Source organism: Trichomycterus rosablanca, chromosome 27 (genome assembly GCF_030014385.1).
Source record: "Trichomycterus rosablanca isolate fTriRos1 chromosome 27, fTriRos1.hap1, whole genome shotgun sequence".
Classification (NCBI taxonomy): Eukaryota; Metazoa; Chordata; class Actinopteri; order Siluriformes; family Trichomycteridae; genus Trichomycterus; species Trichomycterus rosablanca.
Window position 1 is genome coordinate 8321202 of NC_086014.1, and position 24305 is coordinate 8345506.

General features: G+C 38.9%; 1 protein-coding gene across 1 annotated transcript in view; it reads left to right on the forward strand.

Annotated features, from left to right (window-relative positions):
- The first annotated feature begins 11774 nt into the window (after window positions 1-11774).
- il1fma (interleukin-1 family member A) overlaps window positions 11775-24305 on the forward strand; it is a 38613-nt gene continuing 26082 nt past the window's right edge. The window contains exons 1-2 of the mRNA XM_062989311.1: window positions 11775-11799; window positions 21171-21274. Coding sequence (XP_062845381.1) covers window positions 11775-11799; window positions 21171-21274 — 129 coding nt within the window. The remainder of the gene's footprint in view (window positions 11800-21170; window positions 21275-24305) is intronic.

The window sequence follows — 24305 nt, forward strand, 5'->3', positions numbered from 1 at the left end:
TGAAATTCTGAATTACATTTTTAAAGGAAAATTAATTGTTATAATAATCAATAAAATAGTCTATAGATTAATCGATAGAAAAATAGTCGTTATTAGCAGCCCTAAATGCATTATTCACTTAAAAGAGCATCCTTTCCTCCCAGTGTGACCACCTTCTTGCTCAACAAAAGCCTTCTAGTATGAATCCAGACCTTGCAACATCACTGTTTCAGTGTGTAACTGTTGCTCCTGCTGCTAGCAGGCCAACTTGCACTTTTTTTTTGTAATGACTCTTGTGTTTTGTTGTGTCTTTTTTTATTATAAGTCTGAGAGCGTGTTGTGCAATTTTGTGTGGTGCACCAGTTCAGGGAATACTGTTTATTTAAACTTTACACTTTGATGTTCAAGGTGTTTTTTTTTGTTTTTTTTTTTACTTTTTTTTTTATTCGCAGTATTAATATGTAGAACTCATAATTTAGCCTTACATAAACTGCTCAAAAAATTAAAGGAACACTTAAATCACACATTAGATCTCAATGAATGAAAGATTCATGTTATACATTTTTAGTGTATAAATTGTGTCATTAGTTGAGAACAAAACAACGTAACTACGGTCAATGGAAACCAAAAATCATCAACCCATTGAGGCCTTGAATCAAAATCACATTGAAAATCAGAGTAAATTTTATCACTGCAACTCATAATGCGACTCAGTAGTTGTGTATGCCCCCATGCGCCTGTATGCACTCCCGAAAATGTCTAAACATGCTCCTTAAAAGATGGCAGACCTGGATCAGGGCAACAGAAAGCTCCTGGACAGTACTTGGCAGCTCCAGATGCACTGATACACAGTGTCCCAGAGGTTCTCAATTGGATTCAAGTCTTGTTTGGTCAGAAACATGCACACAAGCGATGTGACTGTCCCACTTATTTTATAGTCGTCCCTGGTTCACTGTGAGTTTTCTCTTATTTGTCAACAAGTTGGTTGTCTCAGGCTTGGAATTGTTCAGCTAGGCTTATTGTGACAGCCAGTTTTCATTGTTACTCTATCCCTTATTTCTCCATAATCTCCATTGTAGGCTGTAAATGCTTTGTTTTTCTTCAGAGTCATTTTCTGTTATTTTGTCTACCTTTCTTGCTCTTAAAAAGCCATTTTGTTTGTAAGTTTTAAAAAATTGTATTCATGCATTTTTTACATTTTCTTCTGAGCTATTCAGATCCAATTACCCAGTTGTATCTCTCCTCTACTGCTACGGACCATACCCTACAGCTTCTTCCGACATGTGTGAAGTAGCCAACTTTTTCTTTTTACCTGCATGAGGCAGGTTCACATGGGGATCAGTATCACATACAAAGAGTCACAGACTAATCTCCATCGACCAGCCAGCAGAAGCTGTAATTACAGCAACAATAAAAAATCCCCTCAGCCCACCCTCCCTCAGACATAGCCATATGGAGGTGCCGGGCTGAGATTCAAATTCGAGAATTTGAGATGTCAGCAGTAGTGGGCTAGTATGTTTTACCGCTGTGCCACGCTGTGCTTTTTGGTCATAGTATTGTTCAACCTTGGTTAAGCATTCTGTAAATTGAGTTTATTTTTAAATCTTGCAAGTATGGGGCTAAACCTGGTGCCTCATTGACACCCTTGAATACTTGTAAGGTGAGGCAGTGATAATGGACAAGTAAGCTAAGCTCACAGTTAATATTCAATTTCATCCCATTGGTGTTCAGCAGAGGTCAATAGAGGTCAAGACTTTGTTCCTGGAGTTGCTGGAGACTTTCACACCAAACCTGTCTGACCATATGTTTATAGACACTGCTTTGTGCACAGGGGCACAGCCATGCAGGAACTCAATATTTAACAACACCTGAAGTTAACAATTACAAGGGTTGTTCTTACACTTTTGGCCATGTAGTGTATGCATTACAGTAAATATGTCTTTGTCTCTTTATAGGGAAAAGAAGTCTCATTTGTAGTCAGAGTTTCCAGTCAAAAAAAACCTACACAGTGTCACTTTTAAGTAACGCATTAAAGTGAGTACAGAAATTGTTGCTTCCTTTGATCTGAATCCTCTGTGTAAAACGCAAAAAGCTGTGTTGTGAACAGACCACATCCTTTTCACTTTCATTTAAGCGTATCTGCAGTGTGTGATCTTGTGGTATATTTGTTTGCAGTGAGGTAAATGGTGCTGTGAGGCATTATCTTATCAACGTGTGTGTGGATGGGAGGTTTTACCTAGCAGAAAACCACTTGTTTGACACTATTCCCCTAATAATAGAGTACCACCAACACAACAGTGCAGGTATGGGGCTTTCCAGAATGTTTTCTTAAATTACTTAGAAATACACACATGAATACAAAGAAAAGGAGTTCATGATGATATGACATTTGAGCTTTTATTTGAATGTGGTGGATCTATAACTTTTTGACTCAAATGGTAACAGAAAACTGCATCTGTTTATCCAATCTCAGTGGTTAAATATGAATGTGTATGAGTAACAAGTGGAAATGGGAATTTGTGTATTAAGTGACTGAGTGAATGTGTAAATGTGGATGAATGCATGTAGACATAGTGTACAGGTGTGACTGTTTTAAATATTTTTTAGGTCTTTTGACTAGACTGTGGCATCCTGCAACAGAAACAGACATCACAGCTTCTCCAACACAAAGTGGGTAAAACACATGACATCAAGCCAACTTAACAATGGTGTAGGATTGTACAAAAATACCTTGTCTGATTATACACAACAATATATTTTGAAATTAAGTTGCTATTTTAAATGATTGCTTGGTAAATCACTTATTTAAACAGCTTAGCGTTCCATACATTTGCTTTATTCTCTGCTCTCTTCCTGTTAGATGAGCCTACTTGTTCAAAATTTCAAAAACTTACAGACTTAAAGCCAAATGGAAGTCAGGCCTTTTTGGTTGTTAAATCGAGTCGGCTAGTAAATAAATACAACCCTAAATCAGAAAAAGTTGGGACAGTATGGAAAATGAAAGTAAAATAAAAATGCAGTGTTCCTTACATTTACTTTGACTTTCATTTGATTGCAGACAGTTTAAACCCAAGATATTTTATATTTGTCTACTCAACTTTGTTTCATTTGGTAATATATCTCCAGTGCATAATTACGATTTAAGAAATTGGGAGAATTTCAGTGCGTCAAGGCCAAGTTTAAGCTGAACGTCCATGACCTTTGATCCCTCAGATGACACTGCATCAAAAACCGCCACTCAACAATAGCTGATATAACCACATGGGCAAGAGATTCCTTTGGCAAACACTTGCCAAGCACTACAATACTGAGTTACAAATGCCACTTAAAACTTTACTGTGCAAAAAAGAAGCCTTAAGTTAACGACTTCTCTGGGCTCAGAGGCATCTAGGATGGACCATCAGACAGTGGAAATGTGTATTGAGGTCAGATGAATCAGCATTCCAGGTCTTTTTTTAAAAAAATGGACATTGTGTGCTCTAGACCAAAGATGAAAAGGACCATCCAGACTGTTATCAGTCCAAAACTGGAGAACTCCAGACACAAGCTGAGAGGAAACCCGGGGGCAGAGTGTAAAAACATGGGACAGGGACATAATATAGTTATAATATACAGTATTTGTGATCTTATCATCCATGCCAAAACATAATACCCATGCTGCAATGCAAAAAATATTTATTAACCTCCAACTTACTACAGAACAGACGATCCCTGCTGGTCGTGTAGCCTAATCCACTCCGATCAATTTATTTTTCCTACTTGCTTTTACGCTGCACATTAGTGCACAAATGATTTTGATCTTTTGCTTATTGTTGACGTGCATTTGTGGACGTGGTATCATTAAACCCCTCATCACTTCTTGCGTGTGTTTTTGTGACAATATGCCTGCGATTCCTCCCGATCAGTTGTGTAGTGTGAAATACACAACGACTTAAAAGACTCCCGATTGCAAGATATCCAGTCGTGTAGTGTGAACTGTACAGCGATCTCACGACTTGGAAAGTCGTGTAGTGTGAACTTGGCCTAGGTGTTGTCCACATATTTATAGTTTTAAGCATAACGTTTGTCCCATACAAATGTGTGTTCAACGTTTGACTTCAGCTGGAGCAAACCCTCTAAAGTGGCAAATTCAAAGTTTTCACAAACATGCTAAGTGGATTATAATTTATTTTTTTCACTGAAATTTTGCGATTCTGTGGCTGTGTACAGGTGAGTGGGAGCTGTGCTGCAAAAATATTCACCTTTTAAAAGTGCTTGGCAGCAGCCAGTTCAACTAGGCATGTGGAAGGGCCAAAAGGTGGCTATTAAAATGGTAAAAGAGTGCTGCATGATATCCGATGACTTCATTAGAGGAAGCCCAGATTATGATGTGAGTGTCTTTCTGTTACACAAAGCTACTTCCTCTTTTTCCTTCTCCTTTTCTTTTGACCTGAGATTGTAATATTATAATTAATTGAATTTTGGTATTTGAGTACTACAGTGCATTTACTCCAAAATAATTGTTACATATAAGTGACGCATAAATAGATAGGACTTTATTGTCATTGTAGTTATACCACAAAACTTTGTTTAGTAGCTCTTGGTGATAATGCTTGATTGTTGAAATGGGCACCAAATATGTTAACAAGTGTTTTATACAGGTTTTTTTTCTATTTTATTAGTCAATTTGTCTTCCGCTGCTGGGGGATCCCCTGATTGCAGTCGAGGTGGGTATTTTGCTGCTCACACCTCCTCCGACCCGTGTGCAGCCCTTAGCGGAACCCTTTTTCACCCATGCACACTGCACAGGCGCCTCTCTATGTTCTAATCAGGGTCCTTACACAGCGTTTGAAGACCCCACCCACATAGTCTGGTCATCCCGCCCCAGCAGAAACGTGTCTGCTGCAGGAACTGCCAATTATGCCCGCTAGATGGCGCCCAGCCGACCAGTAGCAACGCTGAGGAGTTCAGAATCTCGGCGCTGGTGTGCTTGCGGAATATCCCACTTCGCCACCTGGGCACCTTTATCACCATTGATGTTGGTTAATTGTCCCACCGCAAGTTTTTCTAGTTTTTCTACTAATGTTTATTTTTAAACAAAGTATTTTAGATTTTATTATTGCAGCACTTTCATAAAGGTCATTGCGCTGCACAAACACAACACAGTTGGAGCACTTCGGCTGTAGTTTTGTTTGAACTTGAGCTCTAAAGTACTTTCAGTTCACCTTTTTTTATTTATATACTGCAGCTTGTGCTGTAATTAGATCCCTGACTTGTTCTGAATGCTGCTTTGTCTTTTTCATTTGTTCTGTGGACCGTCTTTAACACACTGATCGACTTCACACAGAGATGAGCTAAACTTTATTAATTTGTGGAAATTTGTTTGTATGCGGGTCAAAGACTAGACGTAACTTTTTAGTGTCCCCACTTGATAAATAATATACAATTATATTAATATAAGTGGATATACCTTCAATCTACTCCATTTGTACATCTTTACTGAAACCTAAAGTAATTTTTACGGAAAATGTATGATTTTTGAAAAAATAACCCTTGAAACCCCCAAAATGTCATTCAGTGCAACGGTCCTCCTACCTCTTTAAGTAATAAAACATTAAGAAAAAACTAATTAATCTTAAGTAGAACTTAAAATTTAATGCTTTGGCATAATTGTACAAATGTCATGTGTGACATATTAAATAATATTCAATCAGATGTGTTTTTTAATATGAATAATATTCAGGATACTTTCAGTCCCCATTTTCCCAATCTTCAGTTGTCATTCAGTACAACGTTATAAAAAGCCTTATTTTAATATGCAATCAAGCTATTGCAGTCATGTGGCCAATTATAACAACAAAAGAAGACTCCTGGGGACCCTTCAGCACACACACAAGGTCAATGCATTTTAACATTATTTGATAAAAATGTCTTTTTACTGACACAGTACATTAAAGAACAAAACTGAGTGTCATTCAGTACAACACAGAAAACGTAATATTACGGTTAATCTTGTAAACAAACAAGGTTATTAACATTTAAATGTGAATATGTGTAGAAATGTCTTTGAGCTAAGGTTAATGTTAGCTTTTGCTAACCACTGGGATAACTGTAAAATGTGCTAAAGTAAAATTTCTGTCATTCAGTACAACAACAGTCATTCAGTGCAACAGAATTTCGCTGTTGCACTAAATTGACAATGACATTGTTATACTGACTTTATAATGTTTTAAAATTATTTTTAAATATTAAAACCACTTTTTTTCATTCTAGTCTTCCTTAATAAGAGCAGTAATTACAATAAATATTAATAATTATGTTTTTGATGAAGTGGTCCCTGAGATTTTGTTATTGTCAAGTACGATGACCTGCCATTCGTTGGGCAGGTACTGCTGTCTGTAGGAGATGAGGTGCAAGTTAGCTGCATGCTACAAAATTGAAACAGAAATTCCTTTGTGTGGCCAAATCCACCTGATGAAATTTACTACCTTAAGTCTGATGTCAAAATCATAATCGCAGAACCAAAGCCATGTACAGCAAGAACCTCAAGTTTAACAACAAAAGACTGGAAAACATTTGTTCAGTTCATGAAATAAAATGCGACTTCAAATGGTTTTTACTGCTGAATGAATTTAGATTTACTGCAGCAACTTTTTCACGTGTTATGACACAAATTCCACACTTCCACACTGTTCTGGTGCCTTACAAGTTGTTATGATGGCTTCATTAGCTATGTTTTTCATTGCCTTACTTTTTTCATGATGTAGTAATATTATAACACATACTTGCCACTGGTGTGGCATATTTTCATTCTACTACTGCTACTTTAATCAATAAAGAACTTAAAAACAAATTAAGTCATGAATATTCTGATGTAACAGGATAATTTGGAGTATGTCATTCAGTGCAACATAAAATCATCATACAGTGCAACAAAAACATTTGCTTAAAATAACTGTAATAAGTAATTATTATATATTTTTTTCATGTGAATGCAAGAGAATCCAGGCCTGCTTCATAGAAAACAGAGTTTGATTAGGTTTCAAATAGAATAGAATGTGTAGCAAAAACATCTTGTATACAAATAAACAAAATCCCAAGACGCATTAGAGTACAAACAATGCACAGAAAATTCAAAACAGAGTAAGTACAGTTTCTTCTGAGGTTTTAAATCTTTTGTAAGAGATATACTAAACTTATACATTTGAAATGGCTAAGATTGTTCCTTGTGTGTGTATTTTGTTATAAATTAGTCGTTGCACTGAATGACATTTTTGTGCCCTTGTTGTGTGTCAACAACACTAAAATTATCAAATAAGCAAAATGCTGAGAAAAAAATACATATTTACATAGGTGACACATTTGTGCACAATATTAAATGAAAAAATTATACAATTTAACCATTTTATTTTTTTGGTACTTGGAACACCCTATTCGTCTTTCACCCATGCACATTTTAGACATGCATCTTTGTGTTTCATTTTTAGCAGAAGACGTTTGCCTGAGGTGTTGAAAAAATAATCATGGTACACATTGCTTATTTCTAACTGTGTTAGAAATTATTGTGCTTGTAGGTCATCTTTCATCAGTCAACTACATCAATTTAAGGCCGCTCAGGTGGTGCAGCAGTAAAACAGCTGGGCTGAGCAGCCCCATGAACAACGATTGGCCTGTTGTTCAAATAGGAGTGGGATATTAAAGCCAAATAGGGACTCTCATAACACACACGACCTCTGCTGGCTGATTGATGACTCCTGCACAGAGATGGGAAAAGAGTGCTGTCAGGGTGTGTCTCTCCATACACAGTGACAGCAATCTGGCAATTGGACGCGCTATATACAGTGGGGGAAATAAGTATTTGATCCCCTACTGATTTTGTAAGTTTACCCCCTTACAAAGACTTGAACAGTCTATAATTTTGATGGAAGGTTTATTTTAACAGAGAGAGACAGAATATCAACAAAAAATCCAGAAAAAAAACATTAAATAAAAGTTATAAATTAATTTGTATTTAATTAAGGGAAATAAGTATTTGATCCCCTACCAACCAGCAAGAATTCTGAGCCCCACAGACCGGTTATGTGCCCATGAGGCACACAAATTAGTCCTGTCCCTGTATAAAAGACACCTGTCACAGAATCAGTTTCCTCCGTTCAAATCTCTCGACCACCATGGGCAAGACCAAAGAGCTATCAAAGGACGTCAGGGACAAGATTGTAGACCTGCACAAGGCTGGAATGGGCTACAAGACCATCAGCAAGAAGCTTGGTGAGAAAGAGACCACTATTGGTGCGATAATTCGAAAATGGAAGAAATACAAGATCACAGTCAATCACCCTCACTCTGGAGCTCCATGCAAGATCTCACCTGGTGGGGTAAGAATGATTCTGAGAAAGGTGAGGTCAGTCCAGAATTACACGGGAGGAGCTTGTCAATGACCTCAAGGGAGCTGGGAGCACAGTCACCAAGAAAACCATTAGTAACACACTTCGCCGTAATGGATTGAGATCCTGCAGTGCCCGCAAAGTCCCTTTGCGCAAGAAGGCTCATGTACAGGCCCGTCTGAAGTTTGCCAATGAACACCTGAATGATTCAGAGAAAGCTTGGGAGAATGTGATATGGTCAGATGAGACCAAAATTGAGCTCTTTGGCATCAACTCCACTCACCGTGTTTGGAGGCAAAGAAATGCCCGGTGGGGATGGTGTTCTTGGGGTCATATCCAGCATTTCTCTGCTCCCAGCTCCCTTGAGATCATTGACAAGCTCCTCCCGTGTAATTCTGGACTGACCTCACCTTTCTCAGAATCATTCTTACCCCACCAGGTAAGATCTTGCATGGAGCTCCAGAGTGAGGGTGATTGACTGTGATCTTGTATTTCTTCCACTTTCGAATTATCGCACCAACAAGTCAAGTCAAGTCAACTTTATTTATATAGCGCTTTTTACAATATACATTGTCTCAAAGCAACTTTACAAAATCCAGGACCAACAGATACAAAAACCCCTTTATACGTTAATCTTCCGTGTGTTGTTGATTTAGTTTTATTTTGTTTATCGTAAAAAAGCGCTTGTGTTTACTAACGTAAATTCGTGCTGTGTTGGAAACTAGGAAACTTCTGCTACCGGCATCCGAACGAAGCCGGTTTTGTTTGTTTTTGTACTTCAGCGCATAAACATCATAATTATCCAGAATTAAAACCGTTTTCGGTCCGCACGAAGCGCGTTTGTGTTTGGTTGTGTTCTGTATTTCAGCTCTTAAAACACCTCTGTTTTGTGGGGAGTTATAACCGTTTCTGTTCGTAGGAAGCGCGTTTATTTGTTTTGTACACCAGCGCATAACACCGTTTTCCTTTAGAATTACAGCCGCTTTTGTCCGAACGAAGCGCATTTGTGTTGCTTTGGTTGGTGGTTTTTGTATTCCAGCTTATCATTGCCTGTTTCATCCGGAATTAAAGCCGTTCTTCTGTGACTACCAGCAGAAGCGCCGGTGAATCCAACATAAACATCATCTCCAACTCATCTTGTAAAGCTAAGTATATTACTTTGTTACTATGGCCCCAGCAGGAGCTTTGTATCCATGTTCCGAGTGTAATATGTTCAGTTATTCCTTCTCCGTGTTTAGTGATAACTTTATATGTGATAAGTGTAGATTAGTTGTTAGTCTGACGGAGAAGATCTCAGTGTTAGAGGGGCGCATTCGGGCGTTAGAACAGACTACTACTAGTGAGGGCTTAGATTCAGCTGTAGCAGTCCCGAATGCCAGCAGTTCAGGTACAGAACCCCAGACTCCGGCATTAGAGTCCTCACAGCGGGGCGACTGGGTGACGTCTCGGCGACATAGTCGTAGGGAAAAGCACCGACCATCTCAGTTGCACGTGTCCAACAGGTTTTCCCCACTCAGTGAGCCACCCGCTGAGAAGCCTGTTAATGTAAGTGCTCTGGTTATAGGAGATTCTCAGCTCCGACACGTGCGTATTGCAACCCCCATAGAGACACCAGCAACCATAGTCACCTGTATTCCGGGGGCCAGGGCGCCCGACATCAGAGCAAACCTGAAAGTGCTGGCTAATGCTAATCGTAGATTTTCGAAGATTGTTATCCACGTCGGCACTAATGATGTTCGTTTACGGCAGTCTGAGGTTACTAAGAGTAATGTTAAAGAGGTGTGTGAGTTAGCTAGGTCGATGTCTGAGGCAGTAGTGTGCTCTGGCCCCTTACCGATTCGACCCAGTGGCGAAACCTACAATCAAATCAAATCAAGGTTTATTTGTCACATACATGGTCATACACAGTACAACTGGCAGTGAAATGCTTTAGTGACTGCTCCGCCACAGTAATTACAAAATAGTTTAAAAAAAAATATATTATACAACAAAATATAAAAAGTTTTTAAAAGTAAGAGTTAAGACATTAGAAAAATTAACAATATAATTAAAAAGAGCAATTTAAAGTAAAGTGAACATCAGAAGAATTACAATATAATTACAAAGGGCAGTTTAAAGTGAACAAGTGTGTAAAGTGACAAGTAGTGCAGAAACACATACATATGTCCACATATATACACATACATACAGATATAAATTAGATTGTGCACATTGTGTAAATGGTCCTAAATGCTGTTTTCGTTGAGGACACGAATAGCTTGTGGGAAAAAGCTTCTTCTCATCCTCTCCGTTTTGGCTTTTAGAGCACGAAAACGCCTCCCAGACTGTAACAAAGAAAACAGTCCATTACTGGGATGACTGGGGTCCTTTACTATCCTCCTGGCCCTTGTCCAGCACCGTTTCCTGTATATGGACTGCAGGTCAGGAAGCTCGGTCCGGATTATGCGCTCAGCTGAACGCACCACCCTTTGTAGAGCCTGCTGATCCTGCTTGGTGCTGTTTCCGAACCAGGTTGTGATGTTTCCCGTTATGATGGATTCAATGGTGCAGGTGTAGAAGTTACGAAGCACCTTGGATGGTAGTTTGAAGTCCCTCAAGCGTCTGAGGTGATAAAGACGCTGACGGGCCTTCTTTGCCAGCGCAGTGGTGTGGCAGGACCATGACAGGTCCTCAGAGATGTGAACTCCAAGGTACTTGAAACTGTCCACTCTTTCCACTGCGGTGCCACTGATTCTAACGGGGTGATAGTTCCTCTCCTGCTTTCTGCTGCAGTCCACTACCAGCTCCTTTGTCTTGCTGACGTTGAGGAGGAGATTGTTGTCCTGGCACCAGTCCTCCAGGTGTTTAATCTCCTCTAGGTAGGCCCTCTCATCGTTGTTAGAGATCAGGCCCACCACAACAGTGTCGTCAGCAAACTTGACAATGGTGGTAGAGCTGGAAGTGGCCACACAGTCATGTGTGTACAGCGAGTACAGCAGGGGGCTCAGGACACAGCCCTGGGGGGCACCAGTGCTAAGGGTGAGTGTGGGTGAGATGTGTTTACCTACCCGAACAGCTTGTGTTCTGTCCGTCAAAAAGTTAGAGATCCAGTGACACAAGGATGGATGAAGTCCCAGGTTCTCCAACTTGATGGTTAGTGTAGAGGGGATAATCGTGTTAAATGCTGAGCTGTAGTCAACAAACAGCATTTTAACATAATTACCCCTCCCAGCGTCCAGGTGTGTTAATGTGGTGTGAAGGAGGTAGGTGATGGCATCATCTGTGGAACGGTTGTGGCGGTATGCAAACTGTAAAGGGTCCATAGAGTCCGGAAGTGATGAAGTGATGAAGTCTCTGATGATCCTCTCGAAGCACTTCATCACGACTGATGTCAGGGCCACTGGGCGAAAGTCATTAAGGCAGGCTGGCTGGTTCTTCTTCGGGACTGGAACGATGACGGACTGTTTGAAGCACGCTGGTACGATGCACTGGGTCAGGGACAGGTTGAAGATCACCGTGAACACCGGTTGCCGGTGTTACAGCAGGTTGTTGTCGCTGAACCGCTGGATGTCTAAATGGTGCTCAGAAAACTGCATCGATTTTGTAGATAACTGGTCCACCTTTGAGGGAAGGCCTGGTCTTTTGAAGCGGGATGGTGTCCACCCCACGTGGGAGGGTGCTGCTCGCATTTCTTGCAGCATAGGTGACAGGCTTTACCACCGCGTTAGTGTAGCGGCAGATAGTGTTAAATGACTATCCAGAGCCAAGACCAGGCAGCAGACTAACAGGCCTAACCGACTGTCTGCGAGTCGCCATCGGACGTCACCCGGAATCCTTAGGTCACAAACCATTGAGACTGTGTCTGTTTACCGTGGCAGGTGTAAGCCAAAACAAAATCAAAAAGTATGTCATAATAACTTAATTAAAATTAATCTAAATGAGCATCATGAAAACCCTAGTAAAGTTCAACTAAAGTTAGGACTTCTAAACATCAGGTCACTTGCATGCAAAACAGTAATTGTAAATGAAATAATTACAGATAATTGTCTTAGTGCCCTGTGTTTAACCGAGACCTGGGCTAGACCTGATGAGTATCTAGGTTTAAATGAAGCATCTCCTCCGGGTTACAGTTATGAACATAAGCCACGTCTTAGCGGTCGTGGTGGAGGAATAGCCGCAATTTATGATAAAGACATAGGTCTTACTGTAAAATCAACTCCCATAACAAACTCGTTTGAAGTTCTTATCTCTGACATAACCAATAAATGTTCATCTGATAAAAATAGTATGTTTAAACTGGTTACTGTTTATCGACCCCCTGGTCCTTACTCAGAATTTCTTAACGAATTTGCCGATTTTCTTTCTAAATTAGTCTTATCAACTAAGAAAGCTCTAATTGTTGGTGACTTTAATATTCATTATGAGGATAAATGTAATCCACTCAAAATTGCGTTTGATTCTATTTTAGAATCCTTAGGCATCACCCAAAATGTAACAGGACCCACTCACTGCTGCAAACATACCTTAGATTTAATACTTACTTATGGTATAAACATAGACAACCTGGAAATTATACCACAGAATGACTTAATCTCTGATCACTCCCTACTAATATATGAAGTGTCCCTGTCCAATAATATACAGCAACCAAATCGTTTTAAATGTAAGCGCACTATTACATCTGCAACTGCAGCAGCGTTCATAAACTGCCTACCAGAATTACCAAATATATCAGCATCAGAACCTAAAGAACTAGATCAGGCAACTCAAAACCTAGAGACCGTACTGCGCACAACCTTAGATAACGTAGCCCCACTCAAAACTAAACTGATTAGGGAGAAAAAACTTGCTCCTTGGTACAATGACCACACATGCGCACTTAAACAAGCAGCACGGAAATTAGAACGCAAGTGGCGTCACACTACACTGGAGGTGTATAAGATTGCTTGGAAAGATGCTCTAACTGAGTATAAACATGCACTTATAAAAGCTAAATCTTTATATTATTCATCCCTAATAGAGAAAAATAAAAACAATCCTAGATTCCTTTTTGAGACAGTGTCCAAATTAACTAAAAACGTCAATGAAACTGAATCTAATATACCGCCTGACTGTACCAGTGATGATTTTTTAAAATTCTTTAATGACAAGATAGAAAAAATACGACTTCAGAGTCAGAGTGTGTCACTTGCCAATGTTAAGTATGGACTCACTCCGAGCAGCATTGGTGATAATAGTAACGAGTTAATCCAACTAAATTCCTTTAATCCAATCTCCCAAAATGAACTAACTGTGTTGATTAAATCATCGAAGTCATCATCGTGTATACTCGATCCTGTTCCAACTCGTTTACTTAAAGATTTACTCCCAGCTATTGTAGAGCCCCTGCTTACATTAATCAATGCATCCCTTAGCCTTGGGTATGTACCTAAATTGTTTAAAAGTGCTGTTATTAAACCCCTGATTAAAAAACCTAATCTTGATCCACATGTTTTATCTAATTATAGGCCAATTTCAAACCTTCCTTTTGTCTCAAAGATATTAGAAAAAGTCGTTTCCAAACAGCTATGTTCTTATTTGAATGAAAATTGTATTCATGAAAAATTTCAATCAGGATTTAGACCCAACCATAGTACCGAAACCGCATTAATTAGAGTAGTTAACGAGTTGTTAATGTCTTCTGATAATGGATGTGTCTCTTTTCTTGTTCTATTAGATCTTAGTGCAGCGTTTGATACGGTCGATCATAACATTTTACTGGAGAGGCTAGAAAATACAGTAGGTGTTAAAGGACTCGCACTCTCTTGGTTTCAATCATATCTGACTGACCGCTCTCAATTCGTTTATGTAAATAATAAATGCTCAGAAACTACAAAAGTAAAGTGTGGTGTTCCACAGGGGTCGGTACTTGGACCGCTATTATTTACACTCTATATGCTTCCACTAGGTGAAATTATTCATAAACATGGCATAAACTTTCACTGCTATGCAGATGACACACAGCTGTATATATCAGCCAAACCAAATGATACTGACACAATCAGTAAGATAGAAGATTGTGTAAACGACATAAAAAACTGGATGTCGTGTAATTTTCTTTTACTTAATTCAGATTAAACTGAGGTTTTACTTGTTGGCTCTAAAGCTGCAAGAGACAAGTTGTCTAACCTGGTGCTAAACTTAAACACGTTCTCTGTTACTCCCAGCCCAGATGTAAAAAACTTAGGTGTCACAATAGATTCAGATCTCTCCTTTGATACACACATTAATAATATTACTAGAGTTGCTTTCTATCATTTGCGTAATATCTCTAAAATAAGAAATATACTATCTGTTAATGACGCCGAAAAACTGATCCATGCGTTTATAACTTCTCGGTTAGATTATTGTAATGCTCTTCTAACTGGATGCTCTGGTAGATCCTTAAACAAACTCCAGTTAGTTCAAAATGCAGCAGCTCGAGTGCTAACTAGAACTAAAAAATTTGATCATATCACTCCTGTTCTATCATCTCTACACTGGCTGCCAGTTAAATTTCGCATTGATTACAAAATACTTTTACTAACCTATAAAGCGCTACATGGTCTGGCTCCACAGTATCTGAGTGAGCTTATTAATTACTACAACCCAGCACGTCCACTTCGTTCACAAGATGCAGGGTTACTTATAGTTCCTAAAATTAAAAAGACCAAAGCTGGTGGAAGAGCATTTTCTTACAAAGCTCCACAACTTTGGAATAATCTTCCTGCCTCTGTTCGGTATTCGGACACAGTCTCAATGTTTAAGTCTAAACTGAAAACATATTTATTTTCTCAGGCTTTTGATTAATATAGACAAAGGCGCAGAGCTTGGGGGTTCTTGGTCATAGAAACTTGTGGTGATCAGGGATGTTGGGTCGCTGTCGTTCTGCCTCTCTTGTCCAATCACTCTGGTTTGGGTAGGAGAGGTGGGCGCTGATGTCCTGTGAAAGCCTTCATGACCTTGTTACCTGCTCGCTCTCCCTTTTAGTTATGCTGTAATAATTAGGGCTGCCGGAGTCTAAAACTCTCTGTAAAACTGTTTGTCAACTAGCATTGTACATTATTAACTACATTCTCTGTTGTTTTACCCCGAGGGCATTCTGATGGAAACCTGTTTACCCGCCGAGGTTAAGGATTAAAGTCGAGACTGCCGGGACAACGATGCTGCTCCTGTCAGATGTGACGGGTCTGGAGTAATTGCAACGACAAGAAATCACTACAGACTTTATTGAAGACTAGAGCGGATAACAACCCTATTATTATTTAATTGTTTATTTATCTATTTATTACCACTGTATGACTTTTAGATCATTCAATTCTGTGTTTGTATGATTTGTGTAAATCGTGTATTTATTTAAAGTAATTGTCATTGCCAACAGTGGTCTCTTTCTCACCAAGCTTCTTGCTGATGGTCTTGTAGCCCATTCCAGCCTTGTGCAGGTCTACAATCTTGTCCCTGACGTCCTTTGATAGCTCTTTGGTCTTGCCCATGGTGGTCGAGAGATTTGAACGGAAGAAACTGATTCTGTGACAGGAGTCTTTTATACAGGGACAGGACTAATTTGTGTGCTTCATGGGCACATAACCGGTCTGTGGGGGTCAGAATTCTTGCTGGTTGGTAGGGGATCAAATACTTATTTCCCTTAATTAAATACAAATTAATTTATAACTTTTATTTAATGTTTTTTTTTCTGGATTTTTTGTTGATATTCTGTCTCTCTCTGTTAAAATAAACCTTCCATAAAAATTATAGACTGTTCAAGTCTTTGTAAGGGGGTAAACTTACAAAATCAGCAGGGGATCAAATACTTATTTCCCCCACTGTATATACACTGATCAGCCATAACATTAAAACCACCTCCTTGTTTCTACACTCACTGTCCACTTTATCAGCTCCACTTACCATATAGAAGCATTATGCATAAAATTACATCAATTTAATTGTCATTGTAATATAATGTACTTTATTATTGTCATAATTAAATGATTTAGTTGACAGACAATGCTGTTTGTACTCTTACAAAAACAGGTGGCTAAACTGAACCCAAACCTCAAACATACGTGTCTCTTTTTTGTTTTGTTAAAGAACCAATATGAAACATTAGTACTTCCCATAAGGAAGCCACTTCTGCTTACAAATCATAACCTGCTATATTATTTATTTAGAAGGAAATAACTGGAACATGCTCTCTTTATGCGTATTCAGGTTTCTTCCTCCTATGCTATTAGGCTACTTCCACTTGGTGTGAGTGAGTGTTAAATAATGAGTGTTTTAAAAATCACAACGGCTATGAAAAATGAAAAGGTCACTTTAAAACAAACAGCCAGTCCACCTACATACAGTATGACAAATGACGCATATGACATAGCTGATATTAATGTTAGTAAGAGTGCCACTGGTCAACTGGGCACCCCCTAGCAGGCAAAACTGGCCACTAGTCTGCTGGGTAAGAAAAGTTTGGACTAAAAAGGCGTGGGGTCTTCAGTGCTGTGTAAGGACCCTGGTTAGCAGCATGTGGAGGAACACAAAGATCAGCGTGTGACTTGCTGTACACAAGGCTGACCTCACGCATGAATTTATCAAAGTATGGCAGAATGAGAAGGGGTCGGTGGGCTGCGCACGCATCAGAGGGAGCGTGTGTCAGGCAAATATATCTTCCTCTGACGCGATTAGGGTCCCCAGCAGTGGAAGACCACTATAAATTGGGAGAAAAAGAGAGAAAATGCATAAATAAAATAGCAAGAAAATATATGGTCTAAATTGTAAAACTATTTTACACTACAGTGGATTTGCTTTTCTGGTCTGGGGTGTATTCCTGCATTGCACCTTGTGTCTTGTGTCTAAGGGGCTTTACTCCAGTCCTCTGCAGTCCAATCCCTGTACTTTAAGCACCAGCCTACTTTTATAGCAACCAGTCTGCTCTTCTAGTTCAATCAGCATGACAGAGGGTTATCAGCTGCCTTGTCATGTTAACACATTCAGATCACTGAAATGATGTAAGTAGGTCATTTTGATCCAGCTAAAAAAGGAGTGTGCCAAAAAATTTAACATAATAAAGGTACTGGCAAGCACTGAATGGGGTGCTAAAGTCTCATCAGAATCAGTGCTTGCCAGTACCTTTATTATGTTTAATAATAAAGGTACTGATAAATAATAAATAAATAATAATAATAAATAATAATAATAATAATAAATGATAATAATAATAATAAATAATAATAATAATAATAATAATAATAATAATGATAAATAATAATAAAGGTACTCATCCATATCTATAGAGTACTCATCAGGACAAAACTAGACTAAGCATGTACTATCTATGGATCAGCCAGGAAATCATATTTATTATCAAAAAATTCAATACACCACCAGGGTATTAGAATGGCGCTAGGTGCTTACCGAACCTTGCCTATACAAAGCCTATATTTAGAAGGCCCATGAACCATCCCTTGAGTACAGACGTCTGAAACTATCCCTCAAATACTCAGTTAAACTAAAAAGCTACCCGAACAATCCTAACTATACTTAGACTTTTAATCCACCATACCCTGCACTGTACGACAGCAAACCAAATGCCATTCCATCTTTCAGCTCTCGTATCAGACCTTATCTTAAAACACTAAATCTGGAACTGAATAGCATAACCCAGACACGCCTTTGTTTCACCCCACCCTGGAAAATACGAAGACCTGACATTATATTGGACATTGCACATAACAAGAAAACAGACACTCACCCAGCTACATATCATCAAAAATTAATTATGGTTAGAGGAAAGTTCCCAATGCACCAAGCTATCTATACGGATGGCTCTAAAACAGAGACTCAAGCATCAGTGGCGATTATAGCTGGCAGATACCACAGAACAGCTCCTCCTTTACAGCTGAAGCTTATGCGCTTCTAATGGCTCTAGACTACATAGACACTACCAAAACAGACAAAGCCTGGAAATTATGGAATCCCATACTCTACTCCACCCAACCATCATAGACATTTTGGAAAAAACTTACAAACTTACAGAGCACAACCTTGACATAAAATACTGCTGGATCCCCGGTCACTGCGGGATAACTGAAAACGAAAAAGTTGATCAGCTAGCAAGAAGAAAATCAAGTGAACAGACAATAGACCTCAAGCTCCCAAGCTCCCAGTGGCATAGTGATGGGAATTTCGGCTCCTTTTAGAGAGCCGGTTCTTTTGGCTCGGCTCACTAAAAAGAGCCGGCTCTTTCGGCTCCCAAGTGGCTCCATAGATTTTTTTGTTGCTTAAATTAATTTATTCCCAAATTACATGTAAAATGAATTACTAATGTAAAAAAAACATTGTATTAAATGTTTATTATTTAAATTGCTTTATTTATATACTCAACATGGAACAGAGTGCTCCAACAATAAATTATAAAATACAAAAACAAAGACCCATCTCAATTAGACAAAAAGATCCGATTGTGTATATTATTTGTAAATTTGCATCTAGAGTGGGACGGCATGGTGGCTAAGTGGTTGGCACTGTCGCCTCACGGCAAGAAGGTCCTGGGTTCGAGCCCCAGGTGAAGAGCCCGGGTCCTTTCTGTGTGGAGTTTGCATGTCTTTCCTGTGTCCGCGTGGGTTTCCTCCGGGTGCTCCGGTTTCCTCCCACAGTCCAAAGACATGCAAGTGAGGTGAATTTTCCTGTCATGAATGTAACCAAAGTGTAAATCGAGACGTTAAAATCCTAATAAACAAAACAAAATAAACAAGCATCTAGAGTGAAACAACACAACATCAACGAAGCATCACTCAACAAAATATAAATGAAAATGTGCAAAACAAAAAGAAGATAGTTTAGTGAAGATCAGCATTCAGAAAAACCAAGGAGCTCATCTTTGATGGGTTGATCCTGTTTCTCTTTTCTGTTATGATCTGCCCTGTTAAAAAAGATTCTCTCTGAGTGGACAGATACACAGTCTGTGTGCCATCACATGTATAAGATGTGGGTAGACTGAACACTTGGTCTCCCACCAGTGGGCCTGCACTTCTCTGTAAAAGGGGCTCTTCGAGTCCAAACTTTACTATGTTTCCTCTCACTCATTTTCCTCACCTTTCCAGCGTGTAATGTCTGCCTGTGTAAGTTAATGTGTATATTTTTTGTAATTAATGTGTATTGGAACTGTGAGGGACTGAGCATCTAAGCATTTCACTCACCTTTCACACCTGTGTTAATGTGACGTGACAATAAAGTGATTTGATTTTACTTGTGTAAAGCGCTGAGTTCTCTCTCCCTCCTGTTCGTGTGCACGCTGTCTGTGTGTGTGTGTGTGTGTAACCACCACGTATCTTGACCAATCACATGCGGCTTTGACAGAAAAAAAAAAACGGGAAAAAAAACGAATCGGCTCCCAATCAGGAGCCGGATCCCGTCGTTCACTTTGAAGAGCCGGCTCTTAGAGCCGGATCGTTTGCGACCGACCCATCACTACAGTGGCATTCAGAATGGAACTCACTAGCCAACAGTAAACTGCATGAAATTTGTCCAAATATAAATATTAAGAAACTACCTTTCTGGAAAAACATACAGAACAAACGTTATATACAAGATGCCGTATCGGACACACTCAACTTACACATTCGTATCTGATAAGGGGAGAGGAGGCCCCCATATGCAACATTTGACAAACTACAATTACTGTAAAACACATTTTGACAAAATGTGTTAAATAAAACAGAGAAAGATATCTTCACCAGAAACAATGCAAACATGATAATAAACTTTCTTACAAATACAAACTTAAAGACTTGCATATAAACCAAACAAGTCACTGAATTAATACGAAGTTTTCATACGAAAAAACGGTCCTGCCTTGAAAATAACTCACCAGAGTAAACAAGGCATTACAAAAACCAAACAAACAAACAAAAAGGTCATTTTGTGGAAATTGGGTTTTTGTGATGTTAATTAGAGCTGGGCAATTCCTGAATCACCCGGGTTAATGATTCGAATCTTTGTACTGAATCAGGAATCACAAGTCCGAAATCTCAATTAACCCAGATCCTATGAGTCCTCTGACTGGCTGCCGCTAAGTACACAAGGCGAGTGAGCAGGCTCACCGAAACACCGCAGATTCTGATGATCTGGCTGAACCGACTTCACTCCAGTCCGTGAATCTAAGTAATAAGTTAAATATTCCAGTAAACAAGCAGTTAAACACACTGTTGTTCGATATGTGGCTGATTTTATGCACATGCTATTATTATTATTATCAGTAGTTAAGGTATAGATTAGTAATGCAGCATATTTTCTTGTAAGCAAAACAACAACAAAATATAGTTATGTTATTATTAAATGCAAATGCTTACAGGCTACTTTAGTACTGTACCACTTAAGCAGTATCATAGCCCCCATGGTAATTTTAAACCCTTGACCCATTAATATACCCATCTGATTGTGAGTCCACCCCCCTCTCCCGCATGATCAAGATTCCACTTAAAAAGTGTCAACTTGTCACAGACAAGAGAAGTGTGAGGTGCCAAGAGAATTAAGAGAGAAGGATTTATTTACAGAAGATGAGTGCACAGAAGACAAGTGATATTTGGATGTCAGTACAAGTGACTCAACTGACCCAAGTGAACCAGATCACATTACTGAGTGACTCAGATTAACCAGAGTCCATAAAATGAACCGAATTTACCACCACTAATGTTAATGCAATTTCCCACCATAAAAACCGAAGCAGCAAACTTTGTGATAATAAAAATTTGTGTCAGTCTCAAAACATTTGGCCATGACTGTATAGTTGTAGAGAGGGGAATTACTATCATTTTTTTATCTTTTTCTTTTTGTCCGTAGATACGTACTATGATCAGTACACCAGTTCTGCAGGTACCAAATTTCCTGTGAAGTGGTCGGCCCCTGAGGTTTTGAACGGCAACAAATTTAGCAGCAAGTCTGATGTTTGGGCTTTTGGTTTGTTCTGCTTCTTTCACTTCATTTTCCATGACGATCGTATATTCACACAGACACATGTGAACACATTCTGACAATAATTTCTTCAGTAAGCTGTGGCTGGCAGTTGTAAAGTCTTAGCCTGTTTGGTTTTACTCAGTTTGCTTAACCCCTTAAACTCATGATATTGACATTTTCATTGTTGTAAAAAGTTGTAAAATCGTCAAAGTTGTAAAATCCAGTGACATGCAGATCCAAAATATCCACAATATTAGATGACCTATGATTTATACTGATCAGCCATAAAATTAAAACCACCTCATTGTCCATTTTATCAGCTCCATTTACCATATAGAAGCACTTTGTAGCTCTACAATTACTGACTGTAGTCCATCTGTTTCTCTGAATGCTTTGTTAGCCCCATTTCATGCTGTTCTTCAATGGTCAGGACCCCCACAGGACCACCACAGAGTAGGTAATATTTAGGTGGTGGACCTGCCTTCCTGTCTGTCTCTGCCTGTCTGTCTGTTTTTTTTCCGTCTGTCTGTTTCTCTCACTGTCTGTCTTTGCCTGTTTGTCTATTTCTCTTTCTGTCTCTCTGCCTGTCTCTCAGTTTCTCTCTGTCTGTCCATCTGTTTCTCTCTGTCTGTCTTTCTCTCTCTCTGTTTCTCTCTGTCTGTCTCACTCACAGCAGGACATGTTGTAGTAGGACAGAGTAAAGGGACACACTTTTATACCTGCGGGTCCAGTGGACCCGAACACCACATGTGTAATATAAATGTGTAGGGGGGGTGTACAGTGTGAACTCATTAAAATTTTTTTATTTCATATGTTTTTGACACAAAATGAGCCAAAGGCAAGGAGTCTGAGGTTAAAATAATAATAAATAGCATATTTTTTCTTTTGGTAAACATTAAAAACGGGTCCCAAAGACCCAAACACCACACAAGGGTTAAATGTTATTTTCCTTTTTTAGTTCCTATTTTTCTCAGAGGTTTCTAACTTTTTTAAACTAATAATGACCTTGAAACTGAGATATGATGCAATAGGTAATTCTGAAACCCACATGCCTGATGTATGTGTGTTATTTTCTTTTCCCAGCTTCCAGAGGAAAGACCCAACTTTCAACAGCTTCTTGCCAATATCAGCACATTTGAAATGAACAGTCAACACTGAATTCACTTTCTGTAACTTTTTCCTCTTTTTTTGAAATCATGCACTGTAAGATTAGATATCTTTGGCATTACATTTGTGTGACCCGTTAAAGCAGTGCGAAAGTAAAAGGTTCACCAAGGAACATATGTACAGTACATACTGTACCAGAGAGCAATAAATACTACATATATACAATGCCAAATAAAAAACTACTTTATTTGACTTTTATTTAATTGCAGACAGTATGAACCCAAGATATTTTATGTTTTGTCTGGCCAAGTTATTTTCATTTGTCAATACAGGTATATGTCCATTCCTACATTTCAAGCCTGCACCACGTTCCAAAAATGTTGAGATGGTGAAGCATTTACCACTTCTTACAACACTTAAAATGACTTTTTGGCCCCAAAGATACCAAGTGATGAAGTTTTCAAGTGTTATTTTGCCCAGTTATTCCTGCAAACACATCTTAAAGTGTGCAGCAGTATGGGGTTGTCACTGTCACATTTGTTATTTCAAAATTCTCCACACATTCTCTATTGGAGACAGGTCAAGACTGCAGGCAGGCCAGTCCAGTACCCATATCCTCTTCTTCTGCAGTCATGCCTTTGTAATGTGTGCAGCATGTGGTTTTACATTGTCTTGTTGAAAAATGCATGGACGTCCCTGGAAAAGATGACGTCTTGAAGGCAGCATACAGTACGTTGCTCTAAGATCTCAATGTACTTTTCTGCATTATTGCTGCCATCACAGAAGTGTAAATGACCTTTACCAAGGGCACTGACACAGCACCATACCATGACAGACCCTGGCTTTTGGACTTGTTGCTGATAACAGTCTGGATGGTCCTTTTTGTCTTTGGTCCAGAGCACATGGTGCCCATTTTTTTCCAAAAAAGACTCGGAATGCTGATTCATCTGACCACAATACACGTTTCCACTGTGTGATGGTCCATCCTAGAAGCCTCAAAGCCCAGAGAAGTCGATGCCGCTTCCGGACATGTTTTGGGTTAACATAAAGAAGGCTTCTTTTTTGCACAGTAAAGTTTTAAGTGGCATTTGTGCATGTAACTCTGTATTGTAGTGCTTGACAAAGGTTTGCCAAAGTAATCCCTCACCCATGTGGTTATATTTTTACTAAATTGCCCCCGTCCCAACTTTTTTTGGAATGTGTTGCAGGCCTGAAATGCAGGAATGAAGGTTTATTAACAAATTAAATGAAGTTTAGCAGACAAAGCATGAAATATTTTGGGTTCAAACTGTCTGCAATCAAATTAAAGTCAAAGTAAATGTAAGGAACACTGCATTTTTATTTTATTTGCATTTTCCAAACTGTCCTAACTTTTTCTGATTTGGGGTTGTAAAACTGTAGACTGAAGTTTTATGTAACCTCAGTCCAACAGTTAATTTATACATCCCTATTTCAATACCTTTCATTCAGCTCTGCACTTTCACCAACAGCTTGACTTCCTTTTTCCTACAACCATAAAATAATTGTTTGTGTAGCTGCTGCTTCCCATTACATTTTCGAGTCACTTCCTGTTTTGTAAAGTCATATGAATGCCCCTAAACCCAACCCACTACAACATAATAAAATATCACAAGTGCACCGCTGCAGCTAGAGTTGCTGGTATCTGCCACAAGAGCAACATGGACCAGGTACAGTATATTTATACTACATATGTTCTACAAATCTCTTTCTGTCTTGCTATCTACACGTTATAGCCAAATGATGTGAACACCCCTTTAAATATTAAGTTATTGTCTCAATTTGTAAAGTTGCCATAAAAAATAATTTACAAATGTTTATAGTTACTCAGCTTAAGCTTATGTTTTTAATGCTTTAAAATGCACATATAAAAAAGTGAATTAAAATATAGTGCAA